The sequence below is a fragment of the Suricata suricatta genome, chromosome 4 (genome assembly GCF_006229205.1).
Source record: "Suricata suricatta isolate VVHF042 chromosome 4, meerkat_22Aug2017_6uvM2_HiC, whole genome shotgun sequence".
NCBI lineage: Eukaryota > Metazoa > Chordata > Mammalia > Carnivora > Herpestidae > Suricata > Suricata suricatta.
In genome coordinates, this window is record NC_043703.1 from 105,864,275 (window position 1) to 105,886,217 (window position 21,943).

General features: G+C 37.7%; 1 protein-coding gene and 1 non-coding gene across 3 annotated transcripts in view; both read left to right on the forward strand.

The window, feature by feature from the left end:
- KIAA1841 (KIAA1841 ortholog) overlaps nt 1-2,367 on the forward strand; it is a 63,218-nt gene extending 60,851 nt beyond the window's left edge. For both annotated transcript variants that reach the window (XM_029937432.1, XM_029937433.1), the window contains one exon: nt 547-2,367. In XM_029937432.1, the coding sequence (XP_029793292.1) occupies nt 547-583 (37 nt within the window). In that variant the 3' untranslated portion in view covers nt 584-2,367. The remainder of the gene's footprint in view (nt 1-546) is intronic.
- An 11,754-nt stretch (nt 2,368-14,121) lies between these two features.
- Nucleotides 14,122-14,226, forward strand: LOC115290934. The gene has a single exon (XR_003908313.1). It is a non-coding gene; the product is annotated as a U6 spliceosomal RNA (small nuclear RNA).
- Nucleotides 14,227-21,943: the final 7,717 nt, after the last annotated feature.

The window sequence follows — 21,943 nt, forward strand, 5'->3', positions numbered from 1 at the left end:
TATATTATTATTTTATATAAGTCATTGAAGTCTTTCCTGTTCCTTATTTTATTTCTCTTAATAAAAAGTAACTTGTGGTCCTCTGTCACTTTACATCACAAAATTCTTTTAAATAATAAGTTATTGAGATTGGATCATTAACACTACAGATCCAATGCCTTATCAGCAATTCTGAAATTCAGAAAACCATCAAGACTTTTTTATACATTTGTGGCAACTCAAACCCAGCTGAGCTACTATGATACTATTTATAGTCTTTATTTCTCACACTTAATTTAAATGTTCATTTGTTAACTGAAAAAGTATGTGTTTGATTACAAGGCACTGCTTGAATCCATAATATACAACATATGTACCATATTATCTCCCCCACACCCACAAAAATCTGAATTCCAAAATATGTCTGGGTTTTAAAAAATGGATTGTGGGGCTACATAAAGTTTGATTTAGCTCTGATACTGTCAAGCAAACGTAACCTAAAGTAGCAGCAGATTCCTACTGTCTTAGAAGCGCCTCTGACCTTCTTTTCTTTTTAAAAAAATCTAGGTCTAAAAGCCGATTTGGTCCAGGGCGTCCTGCATAAAGCATCTTAACTGTAACTAAAAAGAAGACACACCTCTGGACATCTGAAACTGCTCACTTCTTGAAGATCTTCAGAACAATGACTTCTAAATGTTTTATGTTATTTATTAATTATTCCTGCAAACCACATAAATCATAATAATAAGAGAAATGTTTAGTTAGGTCTTTTGAAATCTAATTGTAAATATGAAACTTCTTAAATTTGATTTTCCTTTAACGCAATGCTATGTAGAAAATTAGTATTTACAGATTTGCATAGTTAGGACTCCTATTTGTTATCCTTTATTTATTTGAAAGAGAGGAGGCCTAAACTTTCATGTAGTTAAGACTGTCTAAGACCATAATAAATTAAGGGAACACAGCTGGTGATGGTACTGTGCGTGTGCACTGATTATAGTCTGTCTTTGAGCTGTAACTCTTGGGATAGCATTGAGAACTTCAATCTGTGTAATGAAATTCGCAGTGATGCTAATTTTAAGTTTGCATGAATATTAAGGAGTGACAGATCTCAAGCCTGCTTAAATAAAGTTTCAAGGTGTGAGGTATTTCCTGTGTTGGGCAAGGGGGTTAATTTTTTTCAGCATTAATCCATGAAAAGCACAATGTTATTCCAACTTATTTTTCTTTTAGTTTTTAATGCTTATTTATTGGTTATCTGAGCTGGAATTACTGATTTTTCGTCTTCCTCTGTGAAGCTAGTGCCATTCTGAATTTGTTAAAATAACTTGATAGTTTTTGGATGGTAAATCATTTTAGTTACATAAAACACCCACTGTGCAGTTCTCAGGGCTAAAACCCAACCATATTTCTAAAGCCATTCAAATAGCATCATTAAACAGTTAAAATTACTTATTACTTTAGTAATGTCTAGAAGGAAACATTCCCAAATACATTTGATGGGTGAAAAAAATGGCATGCATTCAGTAGAAATCAAGCTAAACTCTATTTTATAGATCATGTTTTAATTTTTTTAACCAAGCAGAAAGAGTGCTCAGGGAAAATTTGTTCCAAACCATAAGCATATAAAAATTATGTGTTTGGAAATGACATATAGGCCTCTGAAAAACTTAAAATGCACTGTTTCTATTTGTAGTCTTCATTGTCTTATAGTTGGAATTTCTTCAAATTATTTAGAGAACAGATTTTAATAATGTGTGACAGAGTGGCAGTTTCCATTGAAATGTTGAAGTGTTAAATTCAGTTACACATATAGAAATCATTTTTAGGGACTATTTCAGTTAATAAATGAAGCTAGATGTTATTTGATGTTATAGATATGGCTTTTCCAAAGTTTTTGAACTTCTGTTTGGAAATTTTGTTCCAGTTTATGTATTTTTCATTTGTTTGATGTTTTTGAAATAGATTATAAAATTTTTATTTTCAAAAGAAAATGTTTTATCGTACGTGGTCTGTAAGCTCTGTTAAATACCAGAGTATTTTTTCTTTGCATTCTCTGATTAAAAGGACTTCGGCCTGTACATGTTATATAGTGCTCTGACAGTCAAAACTGAAAGAGGAGCTATGCTCTTTAGATTTTTTACTGATGATAAAAAGGCAAATTGCTTCTCCCCTGGGAGGACTGTACCAGTGGATTGATTTTTTACAAACCAGAATTTATCAGAATTTGATTCTCTTCAGAACAGGCTTTTTAGTTTGTAAACATCTGTAGTACATAGCACAGGTACCACAAACATTTTTAATCAAACTCTTAATAGTATTTCTTTTGCCAAATACTTTGAAAAGGTTTTATTGAAATAAACGTTAATGACAAAAATTGTTGGAAAAGTCCCTTGATCTGAATCATTCCATCTTCTCAGGAAAAGTCTGGAAGAGCTCCTAGAGCACAGGTTTTCATGAAAAATTATCTCTGTTACAAGGTGGACTTTATAAATTTTAAGATTGTTTTAAGTGCGGTTATCCTGGTAAAGATTCAGCAGAAAAGATTATCTGTTAGGAGTGCTTATTCCACACTGTTGCACCATGTTTGTAATTTTCCCTCTTCAGAACATTCAGCCAGATACTGTGAGCTGTGCTAAATTGCTTTGGAAGCTGAGGCTGAAGCCCTATTATGCTAATCTGCTAAGGGCAAATTTAATATAAAGACCAAAAAAAATCACATCTAATATCTGGGATTAATTCTTCAGCTATCCTTCAGCTATTCATTGGGCAACTATAAGGAATCCCATGTTTTCGTAACCCCTAGTTAAAACGTGCTGGGATACGTAGCTAGTTCAATCCAAATAGGCTAGCTCTCCCCCTCTGATTTAAAGTTGATCTATTGGGGAAGATGATGTGATTATAATATTATTCCCACTCATATGGGATTGTTGGAGGATTAAATGACTTAACAGATGTAAAAAATTTAGCGCAGTAACTTTCTGGCTGATAGTAAACCCTCCATAAATGTTAACTATTTATTGTTGTTGCATTGTTATTTTCATATTTGGAAAGTAGCCTTAAATTTTTTAAGGTGGGAGTTTTATATCTCTCTTCCTATAATTTGAATTACTAAGAATGTGTGTGTGTGTGTGTGTGTGTATTTAGTACAAGAAAGAAAAGGGGCACCTAATATTTTGGTGGTGGTTATGAGGTCATGTGCTACTTTATTATATTAAAGGCCTTTGCGTTACTTAGACAAAGTAAAGAGCATTTGAGGGAAGAGCTTATGTAGGAAAACTATTTCCTGATATTGGTCGTGATCTATGCTGTTTTCAAAGAGGTTTACTGAAGCAAAGAGAGTGAGAACAGCAGCATAGTCTTTTAACATCCCTCTTTCCAAGATGCATTTTTCCTTGAGAGCATGTAGCTTGTTGGGCTCTTATTACTTGTCTATGACAAGGCCAGTTCTTATCAAACTGTAGGTGGTACAGGAGAGTAGTTGCTCTTTGTTGAATATGTATATTGAGGATGGTGCTCACTCTCTTATATGTCTTATTTCCATGAGCCTCACTGATAAAAATCAGGTGTTACCCATTTTATAGGTTGGGAAGAAGGTGCAGAGAAATGAAGTAATCCACAAACTGGGATTGGAATCTGAGCCTATCAACAAATTCCAACACCTTGAAATAATTTACCTTGGACTGCTTAAAGCCTTCCCTCCTGGAGTGCCTCCTGCCTCATGGCAGCTCCTTCAAGCTGGAAACCGCTCACTGCTTTTGTTTCAGTCACGTTTACCAGACTGCCTACTTGCATTCGTATTGGCAATACCAATAGGTGTCTCCACATGAACACAGCCCAGAACCTGTGCTGTATCCCCCCTACACCAACCCCCCAACACCCTGCTTGTTCAAGCCCTATCTCCCCAGTTCAGTCAATGGCACCACCACCCACCCAAGTGCACAAACCAGCTACTCAGCAATTATTCCTATTTCTTTCCTTCACTTTTCCACATCCAATAATTTCATCAACAGGTCCCAAACATGCCCTACATCCATTTGCTTCTCTTCATCTCCATTATCCCCACATCAAGTCATTAATATCTTTTACACGAAGTATCACAATAGCCCAAGTAATTCCCTGGCTTCCACTCCAACCTGTTATTCACAAAGCAACTATGGTGATTTTGAAATGTGAATTTTAGATCACATTACTCCCTGCTTAACACTCCAGTGACATCCCATCAAACCTAGATTAAAATGCAGCCTCCACTGCTCATGTTTCCAAAGTTACATGGTCCCACCCCCGGTTGCCTCTTGACCTCTCTCCCCCTCCTGCTTGCTACGTTCCCCTCACATTAGCCTACCTGTTCTTCCAAAAAGAAAGATCATCCTCGCTTTTCAGTTCCTTCACATTAGCTGTTCCCACTATGCAGAAAGCTCTTTCTAATAAGTCAGATGTTAAGTTACATGTCATTTCCTCACAGGAGGCATTTCCCACGTGCTCAATCTAAAGTAGTTACCGAGGTCACTCATCACATCATCATAGTTTATTTCTGTACATATCCGACATTATTACTTGATATTTTTTAAATTTTGGTGGTTTGCAATCTGTCTCCCATGCCAGAAAGTGAAATGCATCCAAATTAGGGGCGCCTGGGTGGCTCAGTCAGTTAAGCGTCTGACTTTGGCTCAGGTCTATCTCACGGTTCCTGGGTTCGAGCCCCACGTTGGGCTCTGGGCTGACAGCTAGCTCAGAGCCTGGAGCTGTCTTCAGATTCTGTGTCTCCCTCTCTTTTCAACCCTCCCCTGCTCGCTCGCTCTATCTCTCTCTCTCAAAGCTAAATAACATTAAAAAATTTTTAATGCATCCAACTCGGAAGTAAAACTCCCATCTATTCACAGAAATGATCTTGTATGTGGAAAGTCCTAAGAAAACCACTAAAAACTCAATAGACCATATAATTGAGTTCAGCAAGATTTTAGGATATAAAATCAATGTACAAAAATCAACTTATTTCCTTACACTAGCAATGAAAAATCTGAAAACGAAATCAAGAGAACAATTCCCTTTCCAGTAGCATGAAAGTAAATGTATAAAGTATAAAAAGAAATATAAAAATTTTTGAAGAAAAGTATACTTTGAAAACTACAAAATATCATTGAAAGAAATTAAAAAAGAGCTAAATACATGTGGAAAGATATCCATGTCCATGGATCGGAAGACTTAATATTGTTAAGATGTTAAAACATCAGCTTGATCTACAGATTTATCAGGATTCCTATCAGGATCTCAGCCAGCTTTTTTGTAGAAATTGACAGACTAATCCTAAAATTCATGTGGAAACTCAAGGAACCCAGAATATCCAAGACAATTTTTAAAAAGAACAAAGAGGATTGACACTTTCTGATTTTAAATCTTACTACAAAGCTACAGTAATCAAGAGATGGAGTACTAGCATAAGGAGAGACATAGAACAATGGAACTGAATTGAGAGTCAAGAAATAAACCCGTGAGTCTATGGCCAATTGACTTGCAATAATAGTGCATTTTAAAACCATTCAATTGTGAAAGAATAAACTTTTCTACAAATAGTGGGACATTTGGATAGCCTCATGCAAAAGAATAAGGTTGGACCCTTACTTCCTTCCATGTACAAAAAAGTTGACTCAAATTGGATCAAAATCTAAATGTAAGAACCAAAACTATAAAACTCAGAGGAAAACAAGCAAATCTTCATACCCTTGGATTTGGCAATGGATACTTAGATGTGACACTGAAAGCACAAGAAACAAAAGAAAAAATAGATAAATTGTCCATCAAATTTTAAAACATTTGTGATTCATTGGACATAAGAAAGTGAAAAGATAGCCTACAGAATGGGAGAAAATGTTTACAAACTATATGTCTGATAAGGGACTTATATCGAGAATAAATAAAGAACACTTATAACAACATTAAAAAGACAACCAGTTTTTAAAATGGTCAGTGTTTTGAGTAGACCTTTCTCCAAAGAAGATCTACAAATAGCCAATAGCACTTAAAAGGATGCTCAGCATCATAAGTCATCAGGGAAATGCAAATTAAAACCGCAATGAAATACCACTCAACACCTAGTAGAATGACTATAACCAAAAATGAGCCAAGTAACATGTTGCAAAGAATGTGATGAAATTGGAATGTGACAATAGATTGTCAGTGAGAATTCAAAATGGTGTAGCTACTTTGGAAAGCAGTCTGGCAGTTACTTGGGAAAAAAAAACCACAAGGGTGCCTCAGTGGCTCAGTTGAACATCTGACTCTTGATCTTGGCTCAGGTCATGATTCCAAGGTCGTAGAATCAAGCCCTGTTTCCAGCTCCACACTGAGCATGGAACCTGTTTAAGATTCTTTCTCTCGGGGCGCCTGGGTGGCTCAGTCGGTTAAGCATCCGGCTTCGGCTCAGGTCAGATCTCACGGTTTGTGGGTTTGAGCCCCGCGTCAGGCTCTGTGCTGACGGCTAGCTCAGAGCCTGGAGCCTGTTTCAGATTCTGTATCTCCCTCTCTCTCTCTGACCCTCCCCTGCTCCAGCTGTCTCTCTCTGTCTCTCAAAAATAAATTAAAAAAAAAAAAGCAATAAGATTCTTTCTCTCTCTCATTCTCACTCTTGCTTCCTCCTCCCCCCCCCACGCCCCTCTCCCCCACTCTGAATCTCTAAAATAATAAGAAAAAGCAGTTATTATTTATCTTCCAATTTATCCTAGTAGGTATATTGTTTTCTATTTAATCTCTTCTTGTGTTTACCCTTATGCATGTATCTATGCACAGAACAGTATGTTTCCTGCTTTTTCTGCAGATGGAGAAACTGAGATCCAGAGATGACAACTTGTCTAAGAGCAACAGAAAAAGAATGATCTGAATAGACACATGACAGTATTGCTGTGTTAAATGAGGTAATACCTACAGGTAAAGCATGTAGAATAGTGCCTGACATACAGTAAATGCTCAAAAGATACCAGGTATTCTTATTAGATCACATGAAAGACTTTTAGAAATAAGCATATTTTGCTTGCTCCCATTTTTGGCTTTGGCTTGTGTTGTTCCCCAACCTACATTGCTCTTCTTGTGTTTTGCTTCCCACTGGAATTCTCCCCTTGCTTCGAATCCCTGCTCAGATCTTACCTCCTCCATGAACCTGCTGAACTCTCTCTTATTTGAATTGTTGCACTTATAACATTGCCACAGTTTAGCATTTGGTATTTGTCTTTCTCTGACTGATTTATTTCAGTTAGCATTGTACTTTCTAGATCCAGCTATGTTGTTGCAAATGACAAGAATTCATTCTTTTTTCATTCCTCTGTGTATGTGTGTGTGTGTGTGTGTGTGTGTGTGCATGCGCACATATATACCACATCTATATGGTAGATGGACCATCTTCATCTATTGATGGACACTGGGGCTGCTTCCATAACTTGGCTATTATAAATAATGCTGCAATGAACCTAGGTGTGTATATATCTTTTCAAATTAGTGTTGTTGTATTCTTAGAGTAAATACCCAGTAGTGTGATTACTGAATTGTAGAGTAGTTCTATTTTTAACTTTTTGAGGGATCGCCATACTGTCTTCACTGTACCAGTTTGCATTCCCACTGACAGTACGAGAGGGTTCCTATTTCTGCACATTCTTCCCAACACTTATTGTTTCTTCTATTTTTGATTTTAGCCATTCTGACAGGTGTGAAGTAATATCTCATTATGGTTTTGATTTGCATATCCCTAATGATGAGTGATGTTGACCATCATTTCATGTGTCTTGGCCATATGTATGTCTTCTTTGGAGAAATATCTGTTCATGTCTTCTGCCCATTACTTGGTTTTTGGGGGGTTGAATTTTGTAAGTTCTTTATATATTTTGGATACTATGCCTTTATCAGATATGTCACTTCCAAATATCTTCTTCCATTCAGTAGACTTTGTTTTTATTTATTGTTTCATTTTATGAAGAAACTTTTATTTTGATATAGTCTTAATAGTTTATTTCTGCTTTTGTTTCCTTTGCCTGGAAAGATGTTGTTACAACTTGTGTCATAGAAAGCATACTGCCTGTGTTCTCTTCTTGGATTTTTATGGTTTCAGGTCTCACATTTAGGTCCTTACTCCATTTTGAGTTAATTTTTGTGTATGATGTAAGAAAGTGGTGCAGTTTCATTCTTCTGCATTTAGTTGTTCAGTTTTCCTAGCACCATTTGTTGAAGCAACTTTTTCTCATTTCATATTCTTGCCGCCTTTGTTGAAGTTTAATTGACCATATAATTATGGGTTTATTTCTGGGCGTTCTGTTTTGTTTCATTCCTCTATGTGTCTGCTGTTGTGCCAATACCATACTGTTTTGATTACTACAGCTTTGTAATATAACTTGAAATCTGGAATTGTTATACCTCCAGATTTGTTTTTCTTTTTCAAGATTGCTTTGGCTATTTAGGGTCTTTTGTGGTTCCATACAAATTTTAGGATTGTTGTTCTAGTTCTGTGAAAAATGCTGTTAGTACTTTGATAGGGATTGCACTAAATCTGTAGATTGCTCTAGGGGTGCCTGGGTGGCTCACTAGGTTAAGTGTCCAACAGTTCGTGAGTTCAAGTCCCACATTGGGCTCTGGGTTATTTTTGGTGAATTATAACTGAGATTGTTTCCTTAATTACACTTTGTGGTGAATAATTTTTTTAATATAGTGTTGGATTTGGTTTGCTCATATTTTTTCAGGATTTTTGCATCTATGTTCATGAGAGATATTGATCTGTATTCTCATTCTTTGTGGTGCTTTTATCTCATTTTTGTATCAGAGTAATACTAGTTTCATGAGTGAATTTGGAAGTTTTCATTTCTCTTCTATTTTTTGGAGTAGTTTGAAAAGAATAGATATTAACTCTTCTTTAAATTTTTTGTAGAATTCATTTGTGAAGCCATTTGATTCCGGACTTTAGTTTGGTGGGAGTTTTTTGGTTAGTGATTCAATTTCATTGCTGGAAATCAGTCTGTTCAAATTTTATTTCTTCATATTTCAGTTTTGGTTATATGTTTCTAGGTTGTCAAATTTGTTGGCACATAATTCTTTATAATATTTTCTTATAATCTTTTGTGTTTATAAGGTATCAGTTTTAATTTCCCCTTTCATCTCTGATTTAGTTTGAACCTTCCCCCCACCCCCGCCACACCTCTCTATCTATTTTTGAGTCTGGCTGGAGGTTTACCAATTTTGTTGATCTTTTCAAAGAACCAGCTCCTGCTTTCATTGATCTGATGCGATTTTTCTTCCTTCTTGATGTAGGTCTGTATTCTTTAAACTTCCCTTTTAGAACCACTTGTGCTGAATCCCAAGGTTTTGGACTGTTGTGTTTTCATTCTTATTTCTCTTCATGTAATTTTTAATTTCTTCTTTGATTTCTTGGTTGACCCATTCATTCATTGTTCAGTAGCATGTTATTCAACCTTCATGTATTTGTACTCTTTCTAGATTTTTCCTTGTGGTTGATTTCTGGTTCCATGGTGTTGTGGTCAGAAATGATGCATGGTATGACTTTGATCTGTTTTTAATTTGCTAAGATGTGTTTTGTGGCCTAATATGTGGTCTATTTTGTAGACTGTTCCATGTGCTCTCAAAAAGATGTGTATTCTGTTGTCTTAAGATGGAATGTTCTGAATATACTTTGTAAATCCATCTGGTTCAACGTGTCATTCAAAGCCACTGTTTCCTTGTTGATCTTTTGCTTGAATTACCTATTCACTGATGTAAGTAGGGTGTTAAATTTCTATACTGTTATTGTATTACTATAAATTAGCTCTTTTATGTTTGTTATTAACTGTTTTATGTATTTGGGTACTTTCATGTTGAGTGCATAAATATTTACAATCATTATATCTTCTTGTTGGAGTGTCCCTTTTATTATTATATAGTATCCTTCTTTGTCTCTTGTTATAGTCTATTTTAAAGTCTGTTTTGTCCAGTATAAGTATTGCTACCCTAGCTTTCTTTTGCATGCATCCATTTATGTGCTAAATCTTTCTCCATCCCCTCACTTTCAATCTGCATGTGTATTTAGGTCTGAAATGAATCTCTTGTAGGCAGCATATAGATGGGTTTTCTTTTTTTTATCCATTCCGTCACCCTGTGTCTTTTGATCGGAGCATTTAGTATATTTACATTCAAAGCAATTAATAGATATGTGTTTATTGCCATTTTGTTGCTTGTATGTGGTTGTTTTTGTAGTTCTTCTCTGATCCTTTCTTTCCTTTCACAATTTGCTGGCTCTTTTTAGGATATACTTGGATTCTTTTCTCTTTATTTTTCGCATATCTATGCCTGGGTTTTGATTTGTGGCTAACATTAGGTTTGTATATGACACCTTCTGCATATAGCAGTCTATATTAAGTTGATGGTCACTTAAGTTTGAACCTTTCTTTACTCTTCTCTGCCCCATATTTTAGGTGTATGGTATCATATTTATGTTCTTTTATTGTGTGGATTCTGCCTCCTGTACCTCCTCCCCAGCTGGACAGAGATACTGGATAGATTTACACCAATATGTTAATAGAGGTTATTTCAAGGATAGGGCAGAGGAGGTAGAATTATAGATGCTCTTTCTTTTTCATTTTTGCTTGACTGCATTCTCTTTTTAATTATTATGAAATATTTCAAGTAGACAGAAAAGTATAGAGGGTAATATATACAACAAACATCTAGGTACCCTCCATTGAGCATTTTGACATAATAGCATGATATATATTTTTTATAAGCAATGAAATATTCCAAATACCTTTACAGTCAAGTATTTGGCTCTTCAGTGAATAATACTTACACAATCTTAACAATGTCTACTTTGGATTTTTGAGTTCCCAACGTTATATGTATGTGGGAGTGAATAGATGTGGGAAGGGGGCTGAAGCTGTCCCTATAATCCCTTTGTTCATCTTATCACTCTTCTTTCTCATTCCCTTCATACTAGACTCTGGTTCCTGTTGGAGTGCACAGTTGGTGATCAGATAGAGGTGTGAATACATACATCTCAGTGAATGCTGAGGTTGGGAAAAAGGCCAATGAACAGACAAATGAATTATGTGTCAGGGGCACCAGCACTGGGATTTATGGGAGTCAGTGGGGTGAGGGGATTGAGTGGACATTTGAACTTGTTATAATTGGGTCTAGAAAAATCAAATACCTCAATGTTGTGAAGTAAATTCATAAACCTGCTATATATAATATATATTCTTGAAACTTTCCTGTATACTTGAAAATAGAGATATTTAAAGAAATCTTTAAAGATGATTCCATTAAATTACAGAGCATTATGGCAGATAATTTTGGTTGCTTACCCAGCAGCCATTCCCTAACATCTGCTCATTTTGCTCAGGTATTTAAGCAGTCAAATATTTTTAAGGGAAGCTGGCCTGTCACTAGCCCTACAAGATGAATTTTGAATAGTCCAAACTACTTATGGTGATTTAGCTTCCTTAGCAGTGGTTTAAGAATGGGCATGTGATTATGGATAATGAGAGGTGAGACAAAGTCTGTTACAGGGCTTCTGGGAAAATTTCCCTGATTCTTAAAAATAGGTGTGGGGGCACTTGGCTGGCTTAGTCATAGAGCATGAGATTCTTGATCTCAGGGTTATGAGTTCAAGCCCTTCATGGAGCTTACTTACACAATTATAAATAGGGGTGCCTGGGTGGCTCATAGGTTTAGTGTCTGACTTAACTTAAATCTCACAGTTTGTGGATTCAAGCCCTGAGTCGGGCTTTGTGCTGACGGCTCAGAACCTGGAGCCTGATTCAGATACTGTTCTCCCTCTCTCTCTGCCCCTTCCCCACTTGTGTTCTCTCTCTCTCAAAAATAAACATAAAAAAATTTTAAAATAATAAGTAAATAAATATAAAAAATAAAAATAGGCTGAATAAGAGATGTACTCTTCTTTCCCTTGAAGCGGTTGGGTATTTTAATGTCAGAACATTTTGCTTAGAGCTGCTGAAACCAGATTGCGATTGTAGAGAGCCAAGAGAGAAGCATAAAGCTGCTGTACTGACAAATGGAAGTGGGGAACAACTGACTGAAAGCCTTGGGCTAGTAACTTAACCCTTTGGCTAAACTATCTGGACATTTGTGAGAAAATGCACTTTATTGTTTCAGACAGTTGAGTTGATTTCCTTTACTTGCAAGCAAATTTATCTTAACATATCCAAGAGTTCTAGTGAACTCTGGCCAAGCTAGTAAATACATTTTTAAAAAATGATTTCTAAAACCCATTTATTTTATCTTTAAAAAATTTTTGTTTTGAAACAATTCCCAAATTACAGAAAAGTTTTACGAATAGTACAGAGAATTCCCATATATACCCAGACACGACATTCAACTTTTGAGAATTGTCCCAATTATGTCTTTTACGTTATCTGTAAAGGATCTGGGATCATGCCTTGCACCTAGTTGTCAGGTCTCTCCAGTCTGTTGCAAACTGGTACGGTTTTTGAGTCTTTGAGTTTCATGATCTTGACATTTAAAAAAGATCTCTTTTTTGATTTTCCTATTTCTCCCCGATTTTCCCCAGCTTTGGGCAGGGGCTGCTGCAGGGCTGCAGCTTCCGGTTGGCGGGGGGGGGGGGGGGGGGGGGGGGGGGGGGGGGGGGGGGGGGGGGGGGCCGGGTGGTGTGCACGGCACCCCCCTACACCGTGCCTGCCCGAAGCCGTGCACTCGCCCAACACCTCTGCCCCGCAAGCTGCCCAGGCGCAGGCCATCAAGTGTGTGGCAGTGGGAAATGGAGCTGTAGGTAAAACGTTCCTACTGTCAGTTATATAACCAATGCGCTTCCTGGAGAATATATCTCCGCTGTCTTTGACAACTACTCTGCCAATGTTATGGCAGATGAAAAACTGGTGAATCTGGGCTTAGGGGATACAGCTGGACAAGAAGATGACATTACATCCCTATCCTATCCGCAAACAGATGTATTCTTAATTTGCTTTTCTCTTGTGAGTCCTACATCATTTGAAAACATTAAATTAACGTAAGTTAAAATGCATAAGTATTATTATAAGAATTATCTCAGACTTGGCCAGTGAGAATGCTTCAAGCTACTTTGTATATCTTCTTGACATGTCCCCAACATGTTTTTGTTTTGTTTTTGTTTTTTGGGTTTATTTTGAGGACTTCCATATTTCCTGGCACAAGATGTCCTAAGCTCAACTTGTATTTTCCTTATTCCCCTCTGGAATCAGCTGTTTATTCAAGGAACACTAGTTCCTTTTAATAGAGAGTGGTATTTAGAAACAAACAGCAGGTTCTAGATGTGCTCATTTCTGTTGGGATATTTCTGCTTCCAGGCTCACTCTGTGGACAGAGCTAGAAGTGTAAGTACATACCTTTACCTCTATATTTATCTGTATCACTATCCACCTATACTGTAAACTATTAATTCATATTGATAATTGAAAATCAAATTCAATTCTACTGGATTCATTCTAACTTTCTCCCTTTTTGTTTTTGTATCTTCCTTCTCAGTTAGAAATATGGCTACCTTTATCTGAAATATATTTACCTATTTGTTCAATTCCCTGTATGAGCCAGTCTCCTGATACCACCAGGTTGTCCTTGCCACCCTTACCGGTGCTGTCCTGGGCTGCCATTACTTGCTGCCCTGCTCTGATACCATCTTTATGTGAATCACTATTACCTTCTTACTTGTGAGATCAATTGATTCTGAAAGTAATAACACAAAACACTTTTTAATGGCCAACAGACACCAAGAAATTACTCATTTAACTTTTTAAAAAATTTTTATTTCTTTTTGAAAGTGAGAAAGTATGCATGTGCATGCAGAGGAGGGGCAGAGAGAGAGGGAGAGAGGATGGGAGTTGGCTCTGAGCAGACAGTAGAGAGCCTGATGGGGCTCAAACTTACAAACCATGAGATCATGACCTGAGCCAAAGTTGAACGCTTAATTGACTGAGCCACCCAGGTGCCCCTATTTAACTTTCTAATATATGAATGGGATAGTTAAAAGATTTATCCGGTCTAAAAACATAACTTCCTTTAAAAACCAATTTAAAATATCTTGAACATATAATAATAGATTGAGTAACAAAAACATTATGTCATTCAAAAAAAAAGAACTTAGATACACAAGGATCCTAACATATTGTGCTCAGTTTGGCAGTGTCTATATTAAAATTGGAACTATATGGAGAAGATTAGCATGGCCTTCTGTGCAAAGATGACAAACTTTATGATGCACTCCAGATTTTTTGTTACATATATATATAGAGAGAGAGAGAGAACAATTTTTTAAAATTTATTTATTTTTGAGAGAGAGAGAGAGTGTGTGGGGGAAGGGGCGGGGGGGGGGACAAAGGATGCAAAGCAGGCTCTGTGCTGACAGCAGACTACTCTATATGGAGCTCGAACTCACAACCCATGAGATCATGACCTGAGCCAAAGTCGGACGTTTAACCAACTGAGCCACCCAGGTGCACCTATTTTATTTTTATAAGATTGTATTTTTAAGTAATCTCTACACCCAACATGGGCCTTGAACCTACAGCCCCAAGGTCAAGAGTCACATGCTTCACTGACTGAGGCAGCCACTTGGCTGGGGTTGTAAGTTTGAACCCCACATTGGGTATAGAGATTACTTAAAAATAAATTTAAAAAAATAGTAAAATAGAGCATGTACTGTATCATTTCATTTACATGAAATTCTAGAATAGGCAAGACTATAGTGACAACAGGTCAGTGGTTGCCTAGGGCTTAGGATGGGAGAAGGAAGATTAACAACAAAAGGGCATGAAGGAACTATGATAGAAATGTTTTATTCATTTTTTAAATGTTTATTTATTTCTATTGAGAGATATAGAGAGCATGCACAGGAGAGGGGCAGAGAGAGGGGGAGAGTGTGAGAATCCTAAGCCGTCTCCTTGCTGTCGGCACAGAGTCCAATGTGGGGCTCGAACTCTGGAACCGTGAAATCTTGCCCTGAAACAAAATCTGGCGTCGGATACTCAACAGACTGAGCCACCCAGGTGCTCCAATAGAAACGTTTTATAGCTTGATTATAGTATAAAATTATCAAAACATTTATAACTATATACTTAAAATGGGTGCATTTTATTATATGTAAACTATATCAACAAAATAGATTTTTAAAAATACTGAAATTATAGAATTCTAGAGAACTGGAAAGAGTCTTGAAGATTCTCTTGTTTTTTCAGATGGTAAAATTGAGGCCTGGAGAGGCTAAAGTCATTATACCAATTAGGTGGTTGCAGAGTTAGGATATACTCATATTTCCAAATTTCCAACTAGGTCAGTGTCTTTCTATGCCAGTCTCTTCTTTCTTGACATACTAGGGTGCCCCACCAGAAAAGTACTCTGCTAAAGATCAAATTCGTATTTCTCTTATCGTTCACAGCACAGGCTAGGATAGAGATTGGCAGAAAGAAGCCTTACTTAGAAGGGTAAGGATTCTGCATGTCCTGGGAGAAAGACATAGCAAGACTTCCTCTGTCTTGATATAAATAAAACAAAGCAAAACAGTGCCTCATTTTTTAGGAATTGGTCCTCATTAGATAGAAATGGAGAAATGGGTTTTGGAATCTTGGTACACTGTTATTATCCTGACAGCCCTCCTCCCCAACCCCAGGGCTGTGTGTGATTTGCTGTGTCTGATTGCTACAAGTGCGTCCTTGGGGGTCAAATGTGGAACATCCTTGGCAAGCTCAACTGGCCATCCCTGGAAGAGCTTTACCTCCCAGCAGGGACATCGGCAAGCAAGAGCATCACCCACAAGCAGTGGGCAAGCATTGTCTTTTGGATTGAGTGGGACCAGTCTCCAAAATTTATGATGAGTTAATAAGAAACTAAGGTATTAGCCAATAATCAGACTCCAAGTAAGAAGCGAACATAACCCACTGTTGACTGAATGAGTTATCTCTTGGGGTATCTGGGCAATGTTTGGGGGATTTCTCCACAGTGGGAAATAATGGGCTTTCTGTTAAAGCACTTATGAGTAATTAACCAATTGTTTGGAAAAAGTAAAAGCATTGTGAATATATTTGTATTTAGGTTTATGGACTAGGTGATACTAATTTGTTGAAAATGTTTATTCATTTATCCAGTAATATTTATTAAGCATATCCTACATGCTGGACATTGTGCTATGAGCTGGTGATAGTAACTATGCTCCTACTAAGTTTAGGGGGTATAGATAAGGTGCATCACAGAATAAGCTACAATGCAAGGGTCAGCATGGGGTCCAGAAGGAATTCATAGAAGAAATCTCTAATCTATACTTTGGATTGTGGAAAGAGAGGTCAGGAGAAGACTCTCCAAAGAAAGTAACATTTTAGGCTGAGAGCTGAAATAGGAGCTCTTCGCACTGGGATGTGACAAAGTTCCAGGAAGGAAGGACAGCATACATAAAGCTCTGGAGATAGAGGTGGCAGCTCTTTCTGGAAAAGACAAGTGCAGTAGTTTAATGTGCTTGGAATAGAGTACGGGTAGCAGGAAAAGACATGGGTTGAGGATCTGGAGACATAGCCATGACCCTAAGAGCAATGATGAGCCGCTGAAGGATGTTAAATGGGGCAAAGCCATGAGGAGAATTTCGAGAATATTTTGGCTGGCTACAGTGTAAAGAATGGACTGAAGAGTGACATGATTTGCAGGGAGACCATTAGGACACGTGAGAATGATGGAGAGAAATAGATTTGAGTTAGGAGATACAACCTGGCAGGAGTTTATTGACTGGATTTGGGGGATAAGGGAGAAGAGAGAAAAGTAGAACAGGATGCACATTATTTCTGATAGATATGAGTTATTCTATCATCATTGTGTATATGTGTGGAGAAGAATGTTCAAGGTAACCTTTGCTATCCAAACTCAGGAACCAGGAACTCAAGTAAATTTTTTGATCATTTCTTTGCTATTCAAATTCCTGGTTTTGGCTAGTTGAAACTCAGGAACAAATAGATTTAGGTAAGTTGTTTGTTTGTTTTTTTAATTTCATACCTAAATCCAGGATCTGAAACTCAGGATTCAGATAGTAGGAATTTTTGTAGTGTATTATTTTTCATTTTTTATTTTATTATTTAATTTTTTTAATGTTTATTTTTGGGAATGAGAGTGAGACAGAGTGTGAGCAGGGGAGGGCAGAGGGGAGAGGGAGACACAGAATGTGAGGCAGGCTCCAGGCCCTGAGCTGTCAAACTCATGGACCACAAGATCATAACCTGAGCCAAAGTCAGACACTCAACTGAATGAGCCACCCAGGCACCCTGGTTTTTCATTTTGTTTTTATTTTTTATGTTTTTATTCCTTCTTTAAAATTTCATTTTATATTTTTTATTCTAAAGAGGGGTTGATCTTTTTTTAATTTTAATTTTTTATTTTTAAATTTTATCTAAATCCAAGTTAGTTAATATATAGCATAATAATGATTTCAGGAATAAAATTTACTGATTCCTCACTTACAAGTAACACCCAATGCTCTTCCCAACAAATGCCCTCCTTAATGACATCACCCATTTAGTCCATCCCCCACTCATCTCCCCTCCAGCAACCTTCAGTTTGTTCTCTGTATTTAAGAGTCTCTGATGATTTGCTTCCCATTCTTTTTATCTTATTTTTCCTTCCCTTCCCCTTTTGTCATCTGTTTTGTTTCTTAAATACTACATATGAGTGAAATCATATCATATTTATCTTTCTCGGACTTATTTCACTCTAGTTCCATCCATGTTGTTGCAAATGGCAAGATGTCATCCTTCTTGATTGCCAAGTAATATTGCATTGTGTATATATTCCATATCTTCTTTATCCATTCTTCAGTCGATAGACATTTGGGCTTTTTTCATAATTTGGCTATTGTCAATAGTGCTGCTATAACCATTCGGATGCATGTGCCCCTTCAAATCAGTATTTTTGTATCCTTTGAATAAATACCTAGTAGTGCAATTGCTGGGTTGTAGGGTAGTTCTATTTTTAATTTTTTGAGGAACCTCTAAAATGTTTTCCAGAGTGGCTGCACCAGTTTGCATTCCCAGGGAGAGAGTAAATCTTAAGAAGACTTCATGCTCAGCACAGAGCCTGATGCAGGGCTCAATCCCACAACCTTGGCATCATGACCTGAGCCAAAATCAAGAGTTAGTCACTCAACTGACTGAGCCACCCAGGTACCTCAAGTATTAATGACTTTTTGAGATTTGTGAGGGAATTTCAAAATATTAAAGACAAATGAAAACTATGATAATGCTTATACAGGGTTGGATAATAGGGGGAAAATTCCCATTTTAATGTTTTCTCTCTAGGTAAGAACACCTTGAATCACTAAAGTTCCCTTCTGTAAAGCAAAAAACATACATATTTTTTCATAGACCAAATATATTTGGTTGTCTCTCTAGTTTATAAATGTAGATTTCAGATAAGCTTATGTTTCCATGTGTTTGTCTTCTGCTTCTTAACATTTCCTAAACACTCACTGCCCACAACCCACACTCCTCTCAGCTGATTTCCCATCTTGTTCCTTTCTTTATTGAAAAAAGAGAGACTATTTTATCTCCTTCCACCGTATCTATAATATACCTACACCCATATAACAGTGTGATGTTGAAAAGACCACCAAACACCCAATAGGAGCAAGACAAGATTTTATTCACAGCCGGGCCAAACCTGATTTCTGATGTTAAGGAGAAAAGTGCAGACAGAAAATGGCCCCGAACAAAGGCAGCAGTGAGTTTTTATGGACTTTAGCCAGGCAGAATACGTTATAACCAATTACAATTTCGTTTTTATGGAAACCTATCATTTTAAGGTTGTCTTGTAAATGACCAATCATATTTAAACGAGGCAGTGACTACGTGACTTTTTACATGTTGGCCTTGGCCTTGCCCTGGCCAGATCTTAGTGAAAGGAGTGTGGGAGTTGTTTTGCAACAAGTTATCTATTTAGCAAGCAGGCGAAGTTACAGAAGCAGATGAGGTGGCAGTCAGCACCTTCTGATAAATGAAACAGGGAGCTACATCAGCTCTTATCTCAATGTTTTAGCAGTTATCACAGTGAACGGGAGATGCATTCGCAGAGCAATTTTCAGAAGCCAAAACAGCTGGTTAATGATTTTCCATCATTTACTCAGGTTTGTTAACCTACAACAACCCGTAGGTATCTTCTCCTTTTCTCTTATACCAAAGTTGACCAGTCGCTCTGCTTCTGCCCTGCATGAGTTTGTCTCTCACCTTCCTAAGAACTTCACTCCCCTCTCCTATATCAGCTCTACCTACCAGATCATTCCTGAAGGAATTCAGAACATCATCCCAAAAATGCTGCTTGGGGATATTACTTTGAGCTGAAGGCAGATGCAGGAAGGGTTCTCTGACCTCCCTTTATCTACTTAAAAACAGGCCACAGAATTTCCATGAGAAAGGTGCCCTCCTTTTTTGGGAGGGAAGAAAACAACCTTATCACCAGAGACTGGGAATCGAAGTTGAGGTGAATCTGTACAAACTTACTAAAGTAACTTACCTTCCACTAGTTTTGATGCCCCTCTGCCCACATATCTCCTAGTCACTTTGCTACAATTTACTGCCTCAGCCCAAACTCTGTCATTCTTCACATGTGCATTCTTAAAAAAATTTTTTTTAATGCTTTATTTTTGAGAGAGAGTGAGAGGGAGAGTGAGCAAGCACAGGGGAGGGTCAGAGAGAGGGAGACACAGAATCTGAAGACAGGCTCCAGGCTCTGAACTAGCTGACAGCACAGAGCCTGACACAGGGCTCAAACCCAGGAACTGTGAGATCATGACCTGAACTGAAGTCGAACGCTTAACCGACTGAACCACCCAGGCTCCCTCACAAGTGCACTCTTTGTCTAAAAGGTGTAAGAGCTCTCTAATGCGGTCACTTCTTCCGGTCTTCATTCTCTTGTGAAGGCCCTCATGATCATGTAAGAATAAAACCTGTATCCCTCTTTCTCCTGCTAATCCGTTTAATGTCAGTTTAATTCTTAGATCCAGCTGGAGATGCTAATGGGGTGGAGGAGAATTTTCCTCCCTTACACTCCCATCAGCATATAAACACGCTTAATCTCATACTTTAAAACATCTCTTGACCCTACATTTACCTTTCATATACTATCCTATTTCTGTACTCTCTCTCACAGCAAAGCTTGAGAGAATAGTTCCTTAGCACTGGTCTTCCAAGGTTTTTTTGCTTAGTCCACCCTAGAAGAATTTTTAAAAGTTATGTACTTTCTTTGCACATTTTTATTTTTTTATTTTTTGAGAGAGAGAGGCAGCACAATGAGCAGGGGAGGGGCAGAGAAAGAGAGAGACAGAATTTCAAGCAGGCTCTGGGCAGAGACTGATGTGGGGCTCAAACTAACCAATCATGAGATCACGACCTGAGCTGCAGTCAGAGCTTAACCGACTGAGCCACCCATGTGCCCCTCTCATGTACTCTTAGAATCCATCCTAACTGCACCCGTGTCTCCGAAACTCCATTGAAAATACTTTTACAAAAGCCATCATTAGCGAATGCCATCAGTTCTTTGTGGAAAGTCTCCAGGAGCAGTTTATTTATGAGCGCGCACACAGAAATTCCGTCAGGGATCAGGTGCTGCACAGGCTGTCTGGAGCATGCGCACACACAATTTCCCTTGGGCACGCAAGTGTTAGGATTCAGGTGAGACTCGTCAGAGCATGTGCTGTGGGGGGCCTGGCTTCTGTTGAAGTGGTCGCAGAACGTTTGCGGATCCCTCTTTGGCCAGATTCCAGACTCGTGGAGGAAAGGTTTGTATGTTCATTTTCATGACAGGAGTTTTAACACCTTTTTTGTTATTGCATTATTTTTTACGAATATAAATATATTAAATATTTGTTGTAAAATATCTAACAATCAGCAACCGAATAGAAAAATAGGCTCTCAACCTAAAATTGTCAGGAGGCAATAATTATGAAAAAATGTTTATTCGGGATTAAAGAATTGCAAATTCAGGGTACATAGATTTCAGCAGCAACCCAAATCTTGTCCCATTAGAGAGCAAAATGAAGTGGTTTTTAATTTTTTAATTATTATTTTTTTTATTGGTGTGTAGTTGACGCACAGTGTTACATTAGCTTTCAGGTGTAATGATCTGACAAGTCTGTAGTTACACTGTGCTCACCACAAGTATAGCTACCATCTGTCACAAAATGTCAGCAGTTTTTAAAGACAAAAAGGGAATGCTTGTATCGATTGTTTACAAAGAATTTTGATTGGCGTTGGTGGCAGAAAACTAATCTTGGCTAAACATAATTAGTTGCCAAGACTATCACTAAGCAAAAGTCTGTTACTGTAGCAAGTTGCCCGTGTTGGTGCAGAGTCCATGAAGAGTATGTGATTTGGCCCAGTTAAAAAATTCTTGTTTCCACCCCCTGACCATGTGCATAAGGACCATATGCATAAGGTGCACTCCTTTTTTTTTTTTTAATGTTTATTTTTGAGAGAAAGATAGAGAGCAGTAGGGAGGGACGGAGGGGGAGAGAGTATAGGAGACACAGAATCCAAAGCAGGTTCCAGGCCCTGAGCTACCGCATAGAGCCTGACATGGGGCTTGAACTCATGAACCGGGAGATCATGACTTGAGCAGAGGTAGGCTGCTTAACTGACTGAGCCACCCAGGGGCCCCAAGATCCACTCCTTAGTGGCTGCCTGGCCCCATTTAAAAATCCCTTGATATGAGTGACTCTGTTTCGTTTTATCTTTCAATGGCAATGGCAAAGAACTGGGGAACAAAGAGTTCATAGAAAAATAATTACCAATACATACACAAAGGTGCCTTAGGGTCAGTTGTAATTAAGAGATAGTAAATTAGAACTACACTGAGGTAGTACTTTTTACTCATCAGATTGGCAAACAATGAAACATTTGGCAATATGTTCAGTAAAGGAAGAAGAGGGGAAACAGATGTTTTAAAGTGCTGCTGAGATGGGGCGCCT